General features: G+C 44.2%; 1 protein-coding gene across 2 annotated transcripts in view; it reads right to left on the bottom strand.

The window, feature by feature from the left end:
* Nucleotides 1–22675, bottom strand: part of LOC135205638 (zinc finger protein 236-like) — a 104306-nt gene that overhangs the window by 48879 nt on the left and 32752 nt on the right. For both annotated transcript variants that reach the window (XM_064236449.1, XM_064236450.1), the window contains exons 3-4: nucleotides 18913–19653; nucleotides 18591–18755 (exon numbers count right to left, since the gene is read on the bottom strand). In XM_064236449.1, the coding sequence (XP_064092519.1) occupies nucleotides 18591–18755; nucleotides 18913–19653 (906 nt within the window). The remainder of the gene's footprint in view (nucleotides 1–18590; nucleotides 18756–18912; nucleotides 19654–22675) is intronic.

Genomic DNA, 22675 nt, shown 5'->3' with positions numbered 1-22675 from the left:
TACTGATCTATTATTATCATAAGAAAAGAACAAAAAGGTCTTTTATTCTTTCTGTGATTTACGAAACTGCTTCAATGCAACTTCTATAGTTGACTCAATGATTATCACATTATAACAGTATACAATAGAATATCTTATCACTATCCATGTTTCATTTCTTATCACCATAAAAATATTTCAAATACAAATTTCATTATGTATTTCTCGAGCTAAACTAATAACAGTACGCTCGTCCTAAGCTGGTCTCTCAAGCTATTCAACAGTTACTCTCATCCCAAGCTTCTCTCTCTCTCTCTCATTTTATTTTCTCACTTGCAGAAAAAACTATAATACTGATCTATTATTATCTTAAGAAAAGAACAAAAAGGTCTTTTATTCTTTCTGTGATTTACGAAACTGCTTCAATACAACTTTTATAGTTGACTCAATGATTATCACATTATAACAGTATACAAGAGAATATCTTATCACTATCCATGTTTTATTTCTTATCACCATAAAAATATTTCAAATACAGATTTCATTATGTATTTCTCGAGCTAAGCTAGTATCAGTACGCTCGTCCTAAGCTGGTCTCTCAAGCTATTCAACAGTTACTCTCATCCCAAGCTGCTCTCTCTCTCTCTCTCTCTCTCTCTCTCTCTCTCTCTCTCTCTCTCTCTCTCTCTCTCTCAATAAAATATGAATTACTGAATTATAATACCATAAACTATTATGTACAAAGTTAATGATAATAATAATTCCATTAATAAATTCATTTCTTTTGGCAACTAAATTGTTTTCCAAAATAATTCTTTCGGTAATAAACGTCCATCAGCTGATTCTAAACGTAAACAAAAGACAAAACTAGATTTTTATTGCTGTATTTTGCTGTTTATACATTAATATTATAGTTGGGTGCTGTAATCCTTACAGTAAATCATGTTTTTTTATCATAAATATGTTCATTCACAATATAGATATACTATGTACTTTTAGTTTGGTGCAGCAGCCAAATCATGAAAATGGAAAGGAATTGTTAGGTAATATACTTTTGTTTGCTGATCTGATGAAGGGGAAATTGAAGATAGGAAAGAATAACTTTGAAACTGTCTTGAATTTAGTTTAAGTTGATAGTTGAAGACATATTTGGTGCTTGAACTAAAGTAGGCAGTTATAAACATTGAAATAGTGGTCTTGGGTGGGTTAATTATTAAAGTAGGCAGTTAAAAGCAATTTTTAGGGGGGGTATCAGGATAACACAGGTATTTACTTATCACGGGGGGTTCTGGGCCCTATCCCCCGTGATTATCGAGGCCCTACTGTAGATCATTTAACGCAAATAGCGTCATATTAAACTAACATTATTAGTTCACATAAATACAAGGAGTTTCATCATATATCATTTTCACGCTCTCAGAGAGAGAGAGAGAGAGAGAGAGAGAGAAAACCTATTATTCCAAAAGCCAAGAGTACTACGTCCACTACTAACGCCTACAACATTAATATTATTTTAGTTTCTTGTGTCTTTCATCTACACTGAGCGTGATACGCGCCTGTGTCCATTGCAGTCATGCAACCATTATTTCATTTACCGAGTACTTCAGCCAAGGACTGAGCATTTCCAAAATTACCATTACCTGTCCTTGTCCGAGTGGTCTTTTCCATTTTTCTCTCACAAAAGACTTGCGTATACTGCAAGCACAAACTGCACAGTGTGCCACCGCAACCTCATTACTTCCATCAAGGAAGTCGTTACCAGTCTAGGACTGGCCACCACCAGCGCACCACAGGCCTTACCATTTTACAGTGCCACTAATTCTTGACACTGTCCATCGACTGGCTGCTGAAGTACTCCCCCTTTTACTTTCTCTCCTCCACCATTACACTCTGCCCCGAACAGAGTGCCATTTATCTTCAGTATATTTGATTATACTGCATTTAGTGTCGTATGACGGGACACACCAGCATGCTACCAGTGCAAAAGGAACGCCTCCTTAAAGTGCCATGAACCTATACAAACGCACAGGTACCTCTTTACCTGCGTATCCGTCCTTACGGAACACCCAATTCATTAGTGTTTCCAAGTACAAGGATCAGTGATCCTTCGGAATACTCCAAGGAACACCTCTTTAAAGTGCCGTGCACCTGTACAGACGTACAGGTAGCCATTCTACCAGCGTGTCCGTCTTATGGAACACCCATTCCTTAGTGTATCTGAGCCCCCTACTGCAGCCTAAAGAAATGTCTTCTGCTGCTCAACCACCTATATCCATGGAGCTGGAGAGGCTCCAGACCCTCATGGCTCTGGGCACGAACACGGGTTACACTGGGCAGGAACTCACCCAGTGTGTGAAGGGGCGGATGGACGATCTGCTCCTGCAAGAGAAAGCCATCAGAGAAGAAAAGAGGAAGGAAAAGGAAGCAGAGAGGAAGGAAAAAGAAGCAAGGTTTCTTTCTATATTCGTATCCCCAGTTTCAACTGTTGGTGTTGTATTCTTTTTGTTTATCATAATATCGAACTTGGAGAGGACCTCTCTCCCGGGGTTCGTAACATTGTGGCAACCTTGGCCAGTTATATTCAGCACTGTAACAGTTGAAACTGGGGATATGAATATAGAAAGAAACACTAACACAACAAAGGTTTATTTACAAGCTTAATAACAAAGATAAATGTAGAATGGTATCTCCTATTTACATAAAGGTAAAATCTTACACTGCATAAACTGGGGAAACGGTGGGGTAATGAAAGTACTTGCCAGCCACTCCCGGACGACTTGACCAGAATCCGATGTCTTCTCTTATCTCTCTCTGGTGATCTCTCACCGATGATCTCTGCTCTGATCTCTCACTGATGATTTGATCTGTGACTCTTATTGATGATCTGACTTCTCCTACTTTGTCAGTCGTATTTTAAGGCATTCTGGGGGCGGGGCTTACCAGCGAATGTCACAGACTCCCAAGACGACGGGAACGATTTAGAAGAATCTAGACGAAGTATTGCATCAGAAATGGCGGCGCTCCTCACGTCACGTCGGCGCCTGTCAAGTTCCACAACACTCCTGCCGATTCTAGAACCATCATGAGAACAGGCGCCTCCAACACAAGCGCAAAAGCCTCCGTGCTGCAGAACTTCTTGAAGATGTGTTTTCCTTTCCTTTAACTCTTAATTCTTTGCTATGAAGCGATTACCATTACAATTGGTTTCCCTCACTGGGTGCTTGTACGATGCCATGGTTTATTACATTACGGAAGATGGAGAACTCTTCATGCTCCTAAACCACTCCTGTCCCTTGTATCTGTATCTATTATCACCCCTCTCTTTCCCTATTAATGAGAGGAGAGTGTTGCTACTGAAAAGTATACTATCCTCTAGATTATCTTTACAGTATGGCTGACCACCTCATCTGCATCTAGTCCATTCCAGCTCATGATGGTACTCTCCTTCATACTGCCCGTAGGTAAAGGAGTAGAAAGAAAGTAGTAAAGAAGAAAGACCCGTCATCTCATTCATTCTACTTACATACCTTCATCTTAGACTAGACACAAACTGACCCGCCAGGGGAACCGGATGAGCTATACTACTTGCTGGGCCGCCACCACTGGACCCAAGGAAAGTGTCCAAGGATCTATGGGCAACATCTTTTAAATAAAAAGAAGTGAAAGTTGTTTGGCATTTCCAAATACCAGCTTTCAGAATTCTCTCCACAGACATATTCTTCTTGAATGCCAAAGAAGTGCTCAAGCCCCTGATGTCATGAGCTCTAGCCCTCTCCTGGCTATTTGACCCTCTGTCTTCTGTCATGTATGCATTCCTGATCATTTCTCTCAGCCAAAACAATACTGTATTCCTAGGCACTTCCTTTTTGTTCCGTCCTATACTTACGAACAGCATCCGGCACCCCAGCCTGAGATGCCTTGTCCTTCTCAAGTACTCTCTTAGTACCCTGACAGGACACAGAAGCATTTCTTCTTTGTCATTGTCTATGAATTCTGCCAGAGAAGGTATGGAAAAGGTGTTGAATCTGCCGTCCACTACTGATGGGTTTTGAGTTTTGGCTACGAATTCTGGAACAAACTCGAATACCATTGACTTCCAACCTCTCGAATGCTTTACCACATATGACAGACCATGCAGTTCCCCCACCCTTTTGGTTGAGGGTAGGGCCAATAAGAAGACTGTCTTCAGGGTCAGGCTCCTATCTGTGGACTGCCTTAATGGTTCGTAGGGGGGGTTTAGTAAGACTACTCAGTACCATGGTCAAATCCTAATCTGGGGCTTTTAGTTCCTTCGGCGAACAGGACTGGTCAAAACTCTTCATTAACATAGCCAGCTCCCATTTAGACGAGATGTCCACACATTCCATGTGTAAGATCGAGGCTAGAGCAGCCCTGTACCCCTTTACAGCAGATACAGACATATGCCTTTCTGTCCTGAGATATATCAGAAAATCTGCTAATTGTTGAATAGTGGTTCCGAGTGGAGACAAGTTCCCTTTGACACCCATCACATAAGCTGACCATTTTCCTTGGTATACTGCTGCAGATGACTTTCTGATACTATTTCCTGCCATCAGTGTTGCTGCTTTCTGAGAAAAACCTCTCGCTCGAAGGAGATACTTGACAGTCTCCATCCGTGACGTGATAGGGACTTCACCGACTGGTGGTACCTCTCCACATGTGGCTGATATAGTAGGTTGTTCCATGCGGCTGACATAGTAGGTTGTTCCATGGAGGTAACTCTCTCGGCACGTCTATTAGGAGTTTCAACAGGTCCAGAAACCATTCTGCCTTTGGCCATAAAGGTGCTAACAAAGTCATTTTGAGGTTCTGAGACCGCATTACCTTGTTCAGAACCTGACGGATTAGACAAAATGGAGGAAATGCGTAAACGTCCAGATTGTCCCAAGTGTGTTGTAGCGCATCTTCTGCTACTTCCTCTACGTCTGGGACTACTGAACAATACACTTCCAACTTTTTGTTGTACCTGGTTGCGAATAGGTTATGATCGGCCTTTCCCACAATAAGAGCATTCTGTCCACTACCTGTTGATGCAAGGACCACTATGTTCCCAGGATCTGATCCCTCCGGCTCAACTTGTCGGCCACTATGTTTCATTTTCCTGGAATATATCTGGCCCTGATGTCTACTAAGTTCTCTACAACCCACTGATGAAGTTGAACTGTCATCATGTGTAACTGCCGAGATACCTGGCCTCCTTGCTTGTTTATGTAAGCTACTACTTAGGTGTTGTCTGACATCAATAACACTGATTGCCCCTTCACCCTCTCCCGGAATTCCTAAGTGCTAGAAACGCTGCTTTTAACTCCAACACGTTTATATGGAGTTCTCTGTCCTCACCACTCCATTTTGCTGAAATCGTTCAGTTCCTCCACATGGGCTCCCCAACCTTCGAGTGACGCATCCGAGAACAGCAAGAGGTCCAGGGAGGGTTGCTGAAGGGGGACCCCACTGTCAGATTGTTGTCCTGCACCCACCACAAAAAGTCTTTCCTCACTTCTGTCAACAAGGGAATTTGCTCGTATGGGTGATCTTAAAACTCCTTCATCCTCCATTGCAGAGATCGAAGGTATAGCCTCCCTTGTGGTACCAGCTTCTCCAAGGAAGTTAGAATTCCCAGTACTACCTGTCACTGTCTTGCTGGCTGTGTTTGTTTTTCCAGAAAGGCATTCACCACTTGTTTGCATTTCTCTACCCTCTGATCTGCCGGGAACACTTTGGAAATAAACTTAAAACGATCTATTCAATCTTAAGGAATTATCCCTTCCAGCAATCCGTGCATCTATGTGTTGTAAAACGGACTCCGCATGACTTGAACAAGGTAATTCATACGACACCTGCGTATACTTTTTCAATCCAAACACCATGCCAATCCCCGGAGGAAGCATACTGACAGGTGTCTCCGTGCTCCCCGAAAAGTTATTGAATTGACGAATCAAATCAATCACCTCTGCATAAGAAGCCAGAAACCCTTAGTTTTCGCCTTCCTCCGGTTCTTATGTACTGTGTTCAGCCACAGGAGACGCTAGCTCACCCCTATCCGCTGACAAACGTCCGGGTGCGTCATGGCCATCTGACCCTATGACTGCGACATCTTTGATCTCTGATGGCTGCCGATGGCTCAACCTCGAATAGTCAGTAGGAAAATGAGACAGCCTAACTCCTTCTCTGTTCGCAGATCTAGAGCGAGAATCCCGCCTATACCTCCAAGATGAAGGCTCTCTCGAAACCGAGCTAATTTCCTCTATCTCTATTAATATCGTCTCCAACGACCGTCGGGGAATTAGGCCTTGATCCCTCATCATGTCAAACAACGCCTTCCACCAACGTATCAGAAGAGGTTACCAACTCTTTATTATTCGTCCTTTTAATGGGAGCTCTCTCATCCTTTCTCCGTATTTTAAAAGGTCTTACAGGCGAAACTGGTATCTGTTCTTTATTCTTTGTTGAACTCTTCCCACTCATCGTTGATTTTACCAACAGCAGTGTAGTCTCTCTTAGACTCTTTGTCGTCTCTGCTGGCATCTCCGCGGCGGCCGCTAGCCCAACAACTATTGACGCTTTCGCTCGTTCGGACGCTTGTAAATGGCTTCGTCCGTTAGCATTACTTTACTTTGTTGCTGACCAGGATGTGACCGTCCTGGCTTGAAGATGAAGAAGAATTCACTCTTCTCCTCTTGGCCCGAGGATCAGTCACAAAGTCCCGTATCCTCCAACACTTGACTGGTACACGCAGCGACGTCATCGAACTTAGCGATGACGCTGAGCTAGAGGAAGAAGACGAAGAAGACGACGATTCACGCCTTTTCTTTTTGTCTTTCTTAACTATCTTCTCCTCTAGATCTTGTAATTTCTTCATGACTGTGTGTACCAACCAGTCAGAAAGCGTATTTGGCTCGGGGCAATGAAGTAGATAGAGAAGCAGTAGGCTATGACGTCATCGCGTCTGCCACGTCGGTGTGTGACGCAGGTTGTGACATCACCAATCTTGTAGGGAGAGACTGAGTGGCTGCTGCTGGCAGCTCTGCATGTGCAGCAAAACTACCTCCAACATTCTGCATTGCCAGAAACATTGATGTTGTTGACGTTACCGTGGCATTAGCTCCCATAAAGTGCAGGCCAGGGGGATGAGGAACATTCAGCGCTGTCGGTCTGGCCCTGCTGAAATCGCGACGCCATATAATGAGACAGCAAACCCTCCAAGGTTGATACACCTGGTAGGCTTAACGCCACCCACGTTCCTTCCATTCTATGCGCATCAGGAGCTGGCACCTGGAACAAAGATGGTGATGCTCCCCCCCCTTCCCTGCCGGGAATAACGGAGCATAATTATGCATAAAATTACCCAAGACCCCTCCTGGAGTTTCCAATAGCGAATCGCGAGAGGAAACTGAAGGAGTATGGGAAATATCAAAAGCAGGTGACGAAACATATGGAGCAGTCTGGTGTATTGCCGATACAAAAGAAGCCGATGATGCTTGGTCATCCAAAGATGGCGTTGTCTCCTTTCTCTTGTACTGGCCTTTCTCATAAAATTCCTTCATTGTTCCACCGACGAACCACGATAAACTAAACAAGGATTAGTAATAGTACATAAGTTTTCTCTGCACCTACTATATGTTGGATGAGGATCTGTAGACACCGAAGTTAAAAATCGTGAACAAGAAAACCCACTCACTCCAGGGCATTTCCTGTCTCTTCCGAGAACCAGAAGAAATTCCTGTTGGTGAAGCAAAATTCTCCATCTCACAACGTACACACACCTATCAGATCACACCCACACTGAGAACACCCAGAAAAAGAAAAATGAATAAAATTGGGCAAACTAAAACCGGCTTTAAAACAGATAGAAAGTAAACATGTCCTATCTTAAAGGCGGTAGGAAAGTAACTGGCTGGTCAAGGGACGCCGAGGGCATTCTGGGTACTACATGCCCCGTGACCTGGTATAGATGCCAATAGTCCCTGGATCTCACAAGTTTAATTTTAATTCTACCAGTTTCCAGCTGGGCGCTAGTATTATCCTAATGTTAAGACCGAAGGTTTGTTTCGTATATGAACGAAAATATTTTCCAGAATGAAGTCTAACTTATAATATGAAGCAGACCTTCAAAATAACACAAGGACACATCTAATCTATCTCCCTGAACAGGTAAACCTACCTTATCTACCATAGTTGTCTTAAAACGTTCTTCAAAGAGTCTTTCTTGATTAGTTCTTTTAGCATGCCTTCCAATGTCAGTAACAGCTGACTCAAAATTGGCCCATTACTTCACCATATGACCACCTATACAATGCACAATATCCTAACTTGCAAAAACTTCCAAAATCTCCGGATCCTAGTTATTCTCCTAACAAAAAAAATTCAGCAATTAATTCAAAATTCAATAAAAAAAATCCAAGGAAATTCACTGGAAAGCTGGGAATAAAATTAAACCATTTTGCAATCAGAACAGCAACATTTTCCTAATACAATTTCTGGTCCTTAAACAAAGCAAATTATTTTATTAAACAAATGTCCAAATAGTACAGTAATGCTATAAGGAGCATATCTAAAAATTAACATTCCTGAAGCTTCTATTGCTAATAAATTTCTAATGAAAACCTTTGCAAGTTATGTGCCACTGTACCAGGAAAAATTGTTAAAATCTTCCTATTGCAATTTCAGATGACGATGCTGAAAATATGATCAAAGGCTCAACTCAATATTTTACTTTGTCTTTTCATCTTATACATACCAAAAAAAAAAACTTAACATGCTACTGATCATTTTATAACTTGTTCAAAGATATAAATAAAAAAAGAAAATCTTTAGGCCTGTCCGACTAATCTATGAAGCACTTTCTATGCATTGATGAAGGTGAATGACATGTACAGTGGTACCTCGAGATACAAAAGGCTCAACTTACGAAAAACTCGAGATACAAATGCTAATATGAAAACTTTTACGGCTCTACATACGAAAATTGCTCAAGATACGAAAGGTTGTTGCTGTAAAGTCCGAGATTCGCCCGGACCACCGATAACAATTTTGAAACTCGCGCGCTGCCAACTGAGTAGACTCGCCACCATCCTCCTGCTCTCCCATTGGTTCCTGATGCTAGTCACCGCCATGAGATCCTTCTCTCCTATTGGTCAGCATCCCTCCCATCATGCATCTACTACGTAGCAGTGTGCCTCGGCCACTCGGTACCAGCATCGTACACACGCGGTATTAGTTTGTTCTAACGATTTCGTTTATTAACGTAAATTCGTTAGTGATTTCGTTGTACGTAGTATACTTTATTGTGTTGTGTGAGAACTTTACTCCATACTTATACGTACTACATAACATAATTACGTACAGTATACGTATACGTAGTCATGGGTCCCAAGAAACTTGAAATTCACGGAAAGAAGAGGATGCTCTCTTTGGAAACGAAGATGGAGATTATCAAGAAGTATGAAGCTGGTATGCGATTGAGTGTGATCGCCAAGGAATACGGCCGAAATCCGTCAACAATAGGCACCATCCTTAAGCAGAAGGATGCCATCAAAGCAGCTACACCTTCCAAGGGCGTCACTATTTTGTCCAGCAAGAGGACCCACATGCACGATGAGATGGAAAGGCTTCTTCTTGTCTGGATAAAAGACAAAGAAATCGCTGGCGATACGATAACGGAGACGGCAATCTCCCCCAAGGCCAGCGCTATTTTCGGCGATTTGATTGCCCAGGCCGAAGACGACGAAGAAGGGACATCAACGCCAACCCCAGACTTCAAGGCTTCGCATGGGTGGTTCGAGAAATTCCGTAAACGGACTGGCATCCATTTGGTGGTGCGGCATGGGGAGGCTGCCAGCTCGGACACGAAAGTGGCCGAAGCCTTTAAAAAGAAGTTTGACGAGATGATGACCAAGGAAGGCTACAGTTCTCAGCAAGTCTTCAACTGTAATGAGACTGGCCTTTTTTGGAAAAAAATGCCTTGTCGGACGTACATCACGGAGGAAGAGAAGAAGCTACCTAGGCATAAGCCTATGAAAGACAGGCTTATGCTTGAACTTTGTTCCAACACCAGTGGGGATTGCAAGGTGAGGCCCTACTGGTCTATCATTCCAAGACTCCTCGAGCCTTCAAGGCCCACAAAGTGCTTAAGGAGAAGCTTCCAGTGATGTGGAGGGCTAATGTGAAAGCCTGGGTAACGAGGCTTTTGTTCACGGAGTGGGTAAATCTGTGTTTCGGCCCGACAGTGAAGAAATTCTTGGAAGAGAAGCGCCTCCCTCTGAAATGCCTGCTGGTGTTGGACAATGCCCCTGCTCACCCTCCTGGCCTCGAGGAAGATATCCTAGCGGAGCATTCCTTCATCAAGGTTCTTTATCTTCCACCTAACACCACCCCTCTCCTCTAGCCCATGGACCAGCAAGTGATATCAAACTTTAAGAAGCTGTATACGAAACATCTTTTCAAGAGATGTTTCGACATCACCGATACCACAAACCTCACCTTGCATGAATTTTGGAAAGAGCATTTCTGTGTTGTGATGCATCCGACTCATTGACCAAGCTTGGCAGGAGGTTTCGAGGCGAACCTTGAATTCCTTGTGGAGGAAACTCTGGCCTGATGCCGTATCCGCCCGATACTTCGAGGGATTCGACATGGGCGAAGCTGGTGCTGCAGATTCAGAAACAGTTGACGATCCTGAAACATATTTGCAACCAGATCTTGATGAGATCATTGCACTCGGCAAGTCCATGGGGGTGGTCGTCGATGAGGACGACACCAACGACCTTCTTGAGGAGCACCAAGAGGAGCTTACGACGGATGACCTGAAGGAGTTGGAGGCCATGCAACCTAACGTCGTTCAAGAGGAGTTCTCTAGCAGCGGCGAGGAGGAGGAGGACGATCCTATGACAACGACAGAAATTAAGGATGTTCTAGCTGCTTTTCATAAAGTGCAATCATTTGTAGAAAAAAAAGACACCCCGAAAAGGCTTACACAGGTCGTATGCTTGCGCAGTTCCATGAGGCTTGCCCGAGTCGTTTCAGGAACATTGTGAAAAGTAGGCAGAAGCAATCTTCCTTGGATAGCTATTTTTTAAAGAGGCCCTTAGTAGGAGTAAGCAAAAAGGAAGATCCAATTGATACTAAAAAACAGAAAGTTGAAAGTGGTGATGAAGTTTAAAAAAAAAAAAAAAAAAAAAAAAAAAAATATATATATATAAAAGTAAAAAAAAAGAAAAAAAGTAAAAATAAAAAAAAAAGACAAACATTTTTTTAAAAATGTTATTGTTATAATACAATTAAGTTTGTTCATACTTACCTGGCAGATATATATATAGCTGTATTCTCCGAAGTCCGACAGAATTTCAAAACTCGCGGCACACGCAGTGGGCGGCCAGGTGGTAGTACCCATTCCCGCCGCTGGGAGGCGGATATCAGGAACCATTCCCATTTTCTATTCATATTTTCTCAGTGCCACTGTCTCCTGAGGGGAGGTGGGTGGGCACTTAATTATATATATCTGCCAGGTAAGTATGAACAAACTTAATTGTATTATAACAATAACATTTTGTTCATGCAACTACCTGACAGATATATATATAGCTGAATCCCACCTTCGGATGGTGGGAAGAGACAGAATAGGATTTGTAGGAAACTTAAATTAAGTAGATGATGTACACCTTGGTTCCTCACCTGTTAGCAAAGTAGACTCTGTGATTACTGTCACTTAAGCCTGCTTGTGCTTAATCAGAGTTGCCAGCCAGGTGGAGACCTAGTGCTGGTGCGCTCTGGATGCTCTGTCAACGGGGACGTGCCCTCAACGTGACAAGAACATCGAGCCATACATATGAGGGCAACGAAGCAACTGACCACCACCTGACCAACTATCCAAGACCCCTTGAACTGACACTAAGCTAAGAGATGGGAGGTCTTCACCAAAGACTCACCACAACCAAAAAAACACAACAACTAAAAACTAACCTAAACCTAACTAAGGGATAGGGAGAGAGCTACCTTCAGCCCCCAAGACTGTGTCTGCAGAAACGTATGGCCCAAGAGAACAAAACAGTCCTCGTATATCGTTCTCACATCTCTCAAGTAGTGTGAGGCGAATACTGAGTTGCTCCTCCAAAAGGTGGCGTCAAGGATGTCCTTGATCGACATGTTCCTTTGGAAGGCAAGCGAGGTTGCGACAGCTCTGACCTCATGAGCTTTCACTCGCAAGAGGCTCAAATCGGTCTTCTGGTAAGACGAATGAGCCTCTTTAATCACGTCCCTCAGAAAGAACGCCAAAGCATTCTTGGATAATGGTATATCGGGTCGTTTAACCGAACACCACAGATTATCTGAGGGACCTCGTACCTCCTTTGTCTTGTGAACATAAAACTTTAGAGCCCTGACAGGGCACAGGGCTCTCTCAGGTTCTTGGCCCACAAGGCTTGTCATACCCTTAATTTCAAAGCTCCTTGGCCAAGGGTTAGACGGGTTTTCATTTTTTGCTAAGAAAGTGGGACTCAAAGAGCAGACAGCATTGTCACCGTTGAAGCCCACCTGCTTACAAATGGCTTGAATTTCGCTAACTCTCTTCGCCGTCGCCAGAGCAGTTAGGAAAAGAGCCTTCTTCGTCAAGTTCCTAAGAGACGCTGCATGGAGAGGCTTGAAAGGACTCGACATCAACAGTCTAAGGACTAAATCTAAGTTCCAAGAAGGAGGCCTCGCCTGAGGTATCTTGGTAGTCTCAAACGATCTCAAGAGATCGTGAAGATCTCTGTTGTCAGTAAGGTCTAGGCCTCTGTGTCGGAAGACTGCTGACAGCATACTCTTATATCCCTTGATGGTTGGGACTGCCAGCTTCTGCACATTCCTTAAAAATAGCAGGAAATTGGCTATCTGGCTCACAGAGGTAGTGGAAGAGGAAATCCCCTCCTTTCTACACCATGCCCTGAAGGAAGCCCACTTCGACTGGTAAACAGCTCTCGAGGAAGTCCTCCTTGCGTTGGCGATCGCTTTCGCAGCTGCTTTAGAAAAACCTCTCGCTCTGGCCAACTTTTCGATAGCCTGAACGCAGTCAGACCCAGAGCGGAGAGGTTTCGGTGATATCTTGTGAAGTGGGGCTGTCTGAGTAGATCTTTCCTCCAGGGCAACGTCCTCGGAAAGTCTATGAGGAAGGACATTACCTCCGTGAACCATTCCTTCGCGGGCCACATCGGGGCGATCAGGGTCAACCTCGTCCCCTCCGATGCCGCGAACTTCCTTACTACTTCCCCCATGATCTTGAATGGCGGGAAGGCATACAGGTCCAGGTTCGTCCAGTCCCAGAGCAGAGCGTCTATAGCGACTGCTCCCGGATCCAACACAGGGGAGCAATAAAGAGGCAACCTCTTCGTCCTCGACGTCGCAAATAGGTCGACTAAAGGACGTCCCCACAGTCTCCATAGCTCTCGACAGACGTCCTGGTGCAGCGTCCATTCTGTCGGCAGGATCTGATCCTGTCGGCTGAGAAGGTCTGCTCTGACGTTCTGGACTCCTGCGATAAATCTCGTCAGGATCCTGATTCGCCTCGCATCTGCCCACAGCAGAATCTCCCTCGCTAAGTAAAATAGAGGACGGGAGTGTGTACCTCCCTGTTCTTTAGGTACGCAAGGGCCGTGGTGTTGTCCGAGTTGACTTGGACAACTTTTTCTGCAACCTTTTGCTGGAAGAACTGTAGCGCCAGGAAAACCGCCGCTAGTTCCTTCACATTGATGTGCCAGGACACCTGTTCCCCCCTCCAGGCGCCTGACACTTCTTCCCCTCCTAGTGTTGCTCCCCATCCCGACACCGAGGCGTCGGAAAACAACACTAGGTCGGGGCTCAGAAGCTTTAGGGACAACCCCTCTCGAAACTTCCGAGGATCTAACCACCATCTTAGATGGTTCTTCACCGATTTGGTGATCATAAAGGTCGCATCCAGATCCTCTTTGACTCTCCATTCTTCTGCCAAGAAAAACTGGAGAGGCCTGAGGTGTAGTCTTCCCAGGGAAACAAACTTTTCCAGCGAGGAAATGGTCCCAAGCAGACTCATCCACTCCCTCGCCGAGCAAGCTTCCTTCCCCAGGAAGGCCGAAACTCTCTCTAAGCTTGCAGCTGTCGTTCCTGGGACGGAAACGCTCGAAAAGCCACTGAATCCATCTGAATCCCCCTGATACACGATGGACTGTGTTGGGGTCAGATGCGACTTTTCGAGGTTGACCAGAAGTCCCAGGGACCTCGCCAAGGCTAACGTGAAGTGAAGGTCCTTCAGACACCTCTCTTCTGACGATGCTCTGATAAGCCAATCGTCGAGATACAGGGACACTCTTATCCCTGCAGAAGTAACCATCTCGCTACGTTCTTCATGAGCATGGTAAATACCATCGGAGCCGTGCTTAATCCGAAACAAAGGGCTCGGAATTGCCAAACTTTGTCCTTTAACACAAACCTCAGAAACTTTCTTGAAAGAGGGTGGATAGGAACATGAAAGTATGCGTCCTGTAGGTCCAAGGACACCATCCAGTCGCCCGGTCTTAAGGCTCCTAGAACCGACTGAGGCGTTTCCATCTTGAATTTTTTCTTTTCTATGAAAAAGATTCAGCCTGCTTACGTCCAAGACTGGACGCCACCCGACGACTGCTTTGGTACCAGGAAAAGTCTGTTGTAATATCCTGGTGACCCCAGGTCTAAGACCTGTTCCACCGCTCTTTTCTTGATCATTTGATCTAAAAGATCGAAAAGAATCTGACGTTTCTCCCCTTGATATGATGGGGAAAGATCTCTGGGAGTTGTGGATAGAGGAGGAGGGTCCAAAAAGGGGATCTTGTACCCCTGTTTCACTATCTTGAGGGACCACGCATCTGTATCTCTCTCTCTCCACGCCCCCGCAAAGAACTTTAGCCTGGCTCCGACCGGCATCTGAAGGACTTGATTCTCACTTAGAGGATTTAGGCTTGAAGAACCTCTTCCTCTTTGCAAGCCCTCTCCCTCAAAAAAAGGAGCAGCTCTCGAGGGGAGGGACGCCACGAAAGGGTTTAACCTTCCTATGTGGTCGTCCAAAACGACGACGTGGTAGGGACTGCGGGACGTCTTGAAGACTGGGCCAAGAGGTCCTGGGTAGCCTTCTCCTGTAGGCTCACTGCCAGGTCCTTTACCATAGCCTGGGGGAAGAGATGGCTCGAAAGAGGCGCAAAGAGAAGCTCCGCTTTCTGCGTTGTAGAAACAGACCTAGCCGTAAAGTTGCAGAAAAGCGCTCTCTTCTTGAGAAAAGCAGTGCCGAAATGAGACATTAACTCTTCCGAACCATCCCTGACGGCCTTGTCCATGCAGGATAACACATTGGACAGCTCCCCAGACTTAACGAGTCAGGACTCCTAGATTGAAGATCCAGGACTCCCAAGCACCAGTCTAGAAAGTTAAAGACCTCAAGAGTCCTTAACAGACCTTTCATGTGATGATCAATCTCCGTTGGCGTCCACGAAATCTTAGCAGTCGATAAAAGGGACCTCTTCTGAGCATCGACCAGACTAGCAAAGTCCCCTTGGGAAGACGACGGGATCTTAACTCCTACTTCTCCTTTGGTCTCATACCAGATGCCGCCTTTCCCACTGAGTCTTGAAGGAGGAAGGGCGAAAGTCGACTTGCCCTGATCCTTCCGACGTTCCATCCAATCTTGCAACTTCTTAAACGCCCTCTTAGTGGACAAAGAAGTTTTCATTTCCACAAACTCCGGAACCTTGCAAGACTTAGATGACGAAAACTGAGAGGGTGGAGACTTGGGAGCTGCAGGCTGGAACTTCTCTCCAAAAGAAGAGCGTAACAGTCGAACCAGCACTTTGTAATCAGACACAGACGAAACCGAAGGCTGTTCCTCCTCAACTGAGTCCGCCGGACTACTAAGCTCTCCTTCCTCCCTCCCTAAGAGGCAAAGGAGATTGCACCTCTGGAGAGGGCGTGCGCCCAACGGGTCTAGCCTTCAACAAAGGCTTTCGAGGATTACGTGTAGCAGCTTCTTCAAAGCGACCGACCTTCTGTCGATCCTTAGAGCTCGAAGAACGAAGAGCGTCTTGACCGCGCTGAGCGTCAAGAGAGGCTACTCTTACTCGCTCTAGAGGAGCGTCCTTACGCTTTCCGCTAAAGCGTCTAGCTTTCGCTTTCAAAGCGTCCTTCTGGGCGCTCTCGAAAGCCTTCTCAATAGGCAAAAGCGTCTAGCAAAACGTCCCGACGAGCGTCCTCAAAAGCGTCCTGCCGAGCGTCCTCAAAAGCGTCCTCCAAGGCGTCCTGCCGAGCGTCCTCAAAGGCGTCCTGACGCGCGGGCTGATTAGGACGTCGAGAGGGAAGAAAAGCGTCCTGTCCACGAGACTTCCTACCCGTAGAACGAGAACGAGGAAGCTCTGAAGGAGAAGCAAGCGGAGACAGAGACGAACGAGGAGACGGAGAAGGGGACTGCCTCGTCCTCTTGACAGGCAGTCTGGCGTCCTTCCTACGCTTAGGCTCGACTGCTGCTGGGCGAGTCTTCTGAGCCATTAAAGCTGACAATTGGTCTTGAAGAGACACAAGAATATTCTTCGTTGGTGAAGAAACAAGAGGAGGTGAAGGGCTGAACCTGCGAGAAGACGAGGGGCGAGGGGACGCCTCCTTCCTTCTCACAGGTACAGCAACCTGCCTCTCCAAAGCGCGAGAGAACGCTTTTCTCAGCGTCGTCCTCAGACGACGTCCTACCTCTCTTCTGTGGAGGAAACGCGTCATACGACGCAGGAGAAGACCGCAACGATAACGGAGAGAGGGAACGTGAAGCGTCCTCCCTCGGAAAAGTCCTTTTCAACGGACGCGAGTCTCTCCGAGCGCTCCACCCCTTGCGCGGGGAGGGCGCCTCGGAGGACGAAAAACAGTCCTTAAGGATGCGAGCCTGAGCACGCTCCTTGGCAGCCTGGGAACTAACAACAGGTCCTGCCGAAGGGACGCCAGATCGGTGGGGAGCCCCCGTAACCCTCTTGCGGCTTTCGACATACCCACTCCCTGAGTCCTGGGAGTCCGATAGAGGTCTAGGCCTAGAGGCATTATGGGGCCGATCTGACGCCCCCTCCACAACACTAGGGGCACGATCACACACTTTACTTGAGCCGTTTTCTAAGGCCAACACTTTGGACTCTAGAGTGCGTAACGACTCTAGAATCAGAGAAAGGGCATTACCTTCTCCAGACACAGAATCAGGGCCCTCAGGCAACAACACAGGATTAGGTAAAGCAAATTCTACTGGTGTTAATATAGGTGAAATGTTACTTCCTTTACCTTTCGTAGAACCGCTCTTGGAGGAAGCCCTCCTGATCCTATCGCGTTCCAACTTACGCCGATAGGACTCATACACCTTCCATCCATCATCAGTCAAACTTTTGCATTCAATGCATTGATCATCCAACAAACAAACATGCCCCCTACACCCCATACATACTGTGTGGGGATCTACCGATGATTTCGGTAGCCTCACCTTGCAATCACTCTTCACACACACTCTGAAGCTCACTGAACTTGATCCAGACATCACGTTCACAGAAAAGCCAATCCAAAATAAAAAACAGTCCACTATCGCGTATGCCAATCCAACAATCCAGAGTCAATAACCAAAAGTCAATCCAGATACTTAGAACGAGTCAAATCCAAATATCCTAGGCGGAGGTCTGTAAACAGATGTTTACCGACCGGCGACAGAAAAAATATGAATAGAAAATGGGAATGGTTCCTGATATCCGCCTCCCAGCGGCGGGAATGGGTACTACCACCTGGCCGCCCACTGCGTGTGCCACGAGTTTTGAAATTCTGTCGGACTTCGGAGAATACAGCTATATATATATCTGTCAGGTAAGTTGCATGAACAAATTTTAGTTTTTTGTAAAGTTAAGTGTTACAGTTTTGTTAATGTGTTTTGTAAAGTTTAGTTTATGTATGTTTTCCTTACATTTTTTATGTGTTTCGTAAAGTTAAGTGTACGTACGTATCTGCCGTTTGTCCTCCTCCTCTGTCGCCACTTTCAGAGATAGCCTCACTCGAAAGGTAAGCTTCCACATTTTACTACATACGTACAGTATTTCTTGTATACACTTTATTTACAGGTAATTAGCAGTACGTATTAAATTATTTATTATGAAATTTACTGGGGTTTTTGGAGGGCTTGGAACGGATTAGCCATTTTACATGTAAAATGCGGTCCAAGATACGAAAAACTCATGATAAGAAGGCCGCCTCGGAACGGATTAATTTCATATCTCGAGGTATCACTGTACATACTAGTTTTAAATTGGTAACACGAGTTAATGACCTTATTTGGCTAGAAGGTGGTAAAACTTAGAACTTCTTTTTGTTCACCAATACATTTAAAGAATGTAAAAAATTATTTTTTTCTATCTGGTCCTGTAACAACTGAAGTTTAATTCAATTTCTACTCATGTAATTATAAATTAAACCCATAACTCTTTACAATATTCCTGAGAGAGAGAGAGAGAGAGAGAGAGAGAGAGAGAGAGAGAGAGAGAGGAGAGAGAGAGAGAGAGAGAGAGAGAGAGAGAAGAGAGAGAGAGAGAGAGAGAATGTGTGTGTATACTTACCCCTTCTCCAGTAGAGGGTTCAGATTTAAGCAATTCTCCTGTATGTTGGGAATGAACATGGCTAGCTTCAGCATCACTACAAGGTGGCTCCGCAAGGTCTTCCACATGAACAGGTTCAGTTCCCTCTTCAACCTCAACTTTTACCATAGCTTCTGGTATGATTTCCTAAAAGTATAGAAATCTATGAATGATACATACAAAGAAAATTCATCAGCTTTTTGAGAATTCTCAGAACGTAACAGTTCATATCTCACAGTTCTTATTTAATTTATTGAACACTTAAAAACCAAACATTTATTGAACACTTAAAAACCAAACCCACCTTATCATTATCAGCAAATGTAGAGCAAGTATCCATCTGTGAGGTGGTAGTTCCTTCACTTGCATTCTGAGAACCAGGCAGTTTCAAATCGCTCTGCTTTTGGTCACTCTTAAACATTCCTAAAAATTCTTTCATACTTATTGTCTGAATCTGTTTTGGAGATGCTTGCTGGCGTTCTGATTCTCTAGAATATGGCGAGTAACGGACAGTGGTGTAAGATGGACGAACATTGTGCTGAACATGCTTTCCAATGCTAGGAACAGATGGAGTGGAATTAAGGGTCTGAGGTGGTACAGATGAGAATGAAGGTATGCCAGTCAAGGTCTTCGGTTTAAGGTTGTCAGGGTATCTTGGATAAAATACACCAGCACCATTGTCACCATGTCTCAGACGCTTTGCATGAGGGCTTATTCGATCATCTGTTGGACTCCAAGTGTATGATAATCTATTATTTGTACACATAGTTTCATCAGGAACTGCCAATCCCTTAATCTGTAAGGCCTCTGCAACCATTATCAACTGGGTCAAGTCACTCTGAGGCACACAGACTATGCCTTCATACATGTAACTCAACAAAGCCTCCATTTCTCGACACTGTACATCTTTCAATATGATGATTGGATGTTTGCAAGATGTTCTCTCAAACATTTGGAGAAAATAGTCACTACAAGTTGACAACACAAGCTTATGCACAGGATAAAACTTCCCACCACATGCCAAGGTCACGTCAGTATAAATCTCCTGAAAGCAATAAAAATGGAGTAATTCAAGATTCAATATGAAATGAACATTCTATGCAAATTACTTGACCTATAAGTGTGTACAGTATGGAGCTCTTTTATAAAGAACAATGTAAAAACTAACATAGCAATGTATTAAATACTGTACATAAAATATTTGATATAACTGTTGTGTACCATTAAATGCTCTGAATCAGTATGAACAAAAGCTTTTGGTCATGTTGAAACAATAACTCAAACAAAATATTAAAAAATTGTTAGTATGCCACAAAATTCTGAACAGGATGTACTCTCTGTGCATAGTATCCAGTTACCCAATCCAATAAAGCTTGCATTAATTCAGAATTTACATGGATACTATAGTATACATAAAAGGTATTCACACCGTATAAAGCTAACACAATACTTGCATAAAGCCTCCATTAACTTCCTTCCATATCAACAACATAGAAAATGGTTGCCAAGTAATTTAATGCCCATATTGGTGTAGACTTTGAAAATTCAAAAGAAAGTTGATTGACGGTCAATAACAACAGTAGTGTGTTACATTTTATGAAAAAAAATTCAAATAACTGGGTATAAACAACAAAGTCTCAAATACTTAGACTGTTTATGAGAGCTGAAATTTACAAAGCTTCATTGGAAAATGGGCAGTTGTCATTGTACTTCTATTATGTGAAAGGGAGGTAACTTACAGAATAATTTAGTCACCATTAGGCATTATTTAATATTTTGCTACCCATGCATAAAGTAACCAGTGAAACAACGAACAGATTACATTCATGAATGTATACAGTTTTAGACACTGGTAATTTAAATACAGTATTCAAGTTTTTAAAAGATTTTATAAAAAAAAAAATCTTACTGCTTTGAGTGCAAGGTAAATAACAAACCTCATGCATATTATCTTTGTACTTTCTTTAGAATGCACTTCATTCCTACAAGAATAGAGAGCTGTGTTTTAAATGGAAATACCTTCAGCAAAAGTTGGTCATGCCAGTCAACCCTGGTACCCTGGTAGTTAGTTAACTAGCATCAGGTGAGTGAGGGAGGTGGGAGATACACCCACTTCTTCAGCAAAGAGTGCCATTTTTTCTACAGCTGTCTCATTATGCAAGCATTCCTGAAGATTTTCCATCGTGATTGTTGCTGAAGCTTTGGTCTAAGTGTTTTGTTTTGAATTGTTGATAATTCTGACTTGTTCGTTTGCATTGGTTCACTTTGGTTAAGGATAATTGTACTAGATATTATCTGCCTCAAAATAATGTCTGCATATATGTCCCGAATGTTGTAGTGTGTGCGGTAGTTTCATGTTGCTTCTAATGTCTATCAACATTCTTTATGTAATGCTTGCAGAGGTCAGGAATGTAAGCCATCCTTGAAATGTGTCAAGTGTAACTCTTGATCGTCTGCCAGTGGAAAAAAGCATAGATTGATGAGAAAGAACTCTAAGAAGGTCAAGCCATTGTATTCAGAGTGCATGACTTGAATCCTGATGCTTCTACAGCTAAAGTGTTCAACCACTCTTCCCTTGCTTGAACCAGAGGTTGCATGCAGACTACAGATGGCTATCCACCATTTTCCTTGGCCTATGCTGTTCCTGGTGTGATTTTGGTTACTGCTATTCCCACAACTCCTGCTTCAGTCCTCTCTTCTCCATTAACTCTGACTCATCCACATGAGACAAAGGCTTCCTTCCTGAAAAAATTCCTTCAACAATTGGCACTGTTTAAAGGTTCTCCGGCTACATTAGTCTCAGTCAACCCAATTGCTTAAGCTCTGGTTTTCCTTTGTTTATCAATCCAAGGCAGAGTACACTGCATTCAGAAATAAAAATGCTACTCCTGAAGCAGCTGCCCTGGCATTCCCTGCTCCTCTCCCTTTGGTTAGGATGTCTGTCTTGGCAGATGTGGTTGAGGATGGAGACACCTTTGGTTGTGGGAGGTCAAAGAGGAGTTGCCATGCTTTGCCATCCATCTCTTTGTCATCGTCTTCCTCTTCCCCATCTCTAGGTCGGTAGAAGTGTGTGAGTAAGGTCCTGAAAAGATGCCTTATGCAAGAAGCTAAAGAAGATTTCACACAACTGCTACCTGTTAAAAGTGATAATGATCCCAGTACCCATTTGAAAGGTAAGGTGATTGTGGGTAGTGCAATGGATCAGTGACTGAGTCTGCTCATGACCAATGTCTGCTGCATGGGTGCAGTCATGCTTGGTCCCTGGTGCAGGAACCTGGTCACTCCCTTTTACCTACATGTCCTTCTCAGAAGTGGAGGGCCCATCCTAACCCTTCTTGGTTATATGACTGTGTGGTACCAGCCTAGTCTGTTCTCAGCCTGGTCTGTGTCAGTGTGTGTGCAGCCTAGGGTCACCCTGGCATGCACCTCATACAGGTTTTATGGCCATCTGACAGATAAGACTTCCATTTCAAGGCATGGAGGTAGTGAAGGTAATAACTTTTTATCATCTTTGGTTCCTCTGAACTGTGACTCAGTGTCTGGAACTTATTCCGATCACCTGTGATGATCCTCTGAGCAGGGGCAGGGTCAGGTTACTGTGTCTTCCTCTACTTCAACAGAGGATCCGTCTTGTCATGAATTCTACTGGTAGTCCATTGCCTACAAAATGCATGAGGCAGAGCTGAAGAGGCATTTTTGCAATGACAGAGGCTCATTCATGAGTGGAATGGTCTTGGGGAAGCAACCAGGGCTACTCCTTGTGGGAGTTCTGCAAGTCTCTCCCCCAAAAATATTAAATTTTTAAAGTATAGTAGAACCCTGGTCCTTGACTGTAATAGAAGTTGACATAATTGGATTTTGACATGAAATTTAGATTACTAATTTTGCATTAGAGTTTGAACCAAAAACTGGAATCCGACCCAATGAACCATAAGATTTTTGTAAACAAAAGTGTTTCAGTCAGTTGCCGCTAGTTGGCATTGTTGTTTAAAGCCAGCACACTTTGCTTCTATTGTTTTGAGCAAATACACTCTTGTACAGGAATTTTTCCTTCAATTTCGTGGCTT

The sequence above is a fragment of the Macrobrachium nipponense genome, chromosome 24, assembly GCF_015104395.2.
Source record: "Macrobrachium nipponense isolate FS-2020 chromosome 24, ASM1510439v2, whole genome shotgun sequence".
Classification (NCBI taxonomy): Eukaryota; Metazoa; Arthropoda; class Malacostraca; order Decapoda; family Palaemonidae; genus Macrobrachium; species Macrobrachium nipponense.
Note: the sequence above shows the minus strand (reverse complement) of the source record. Positions and strands in the feature narration are given on the sequence as shown.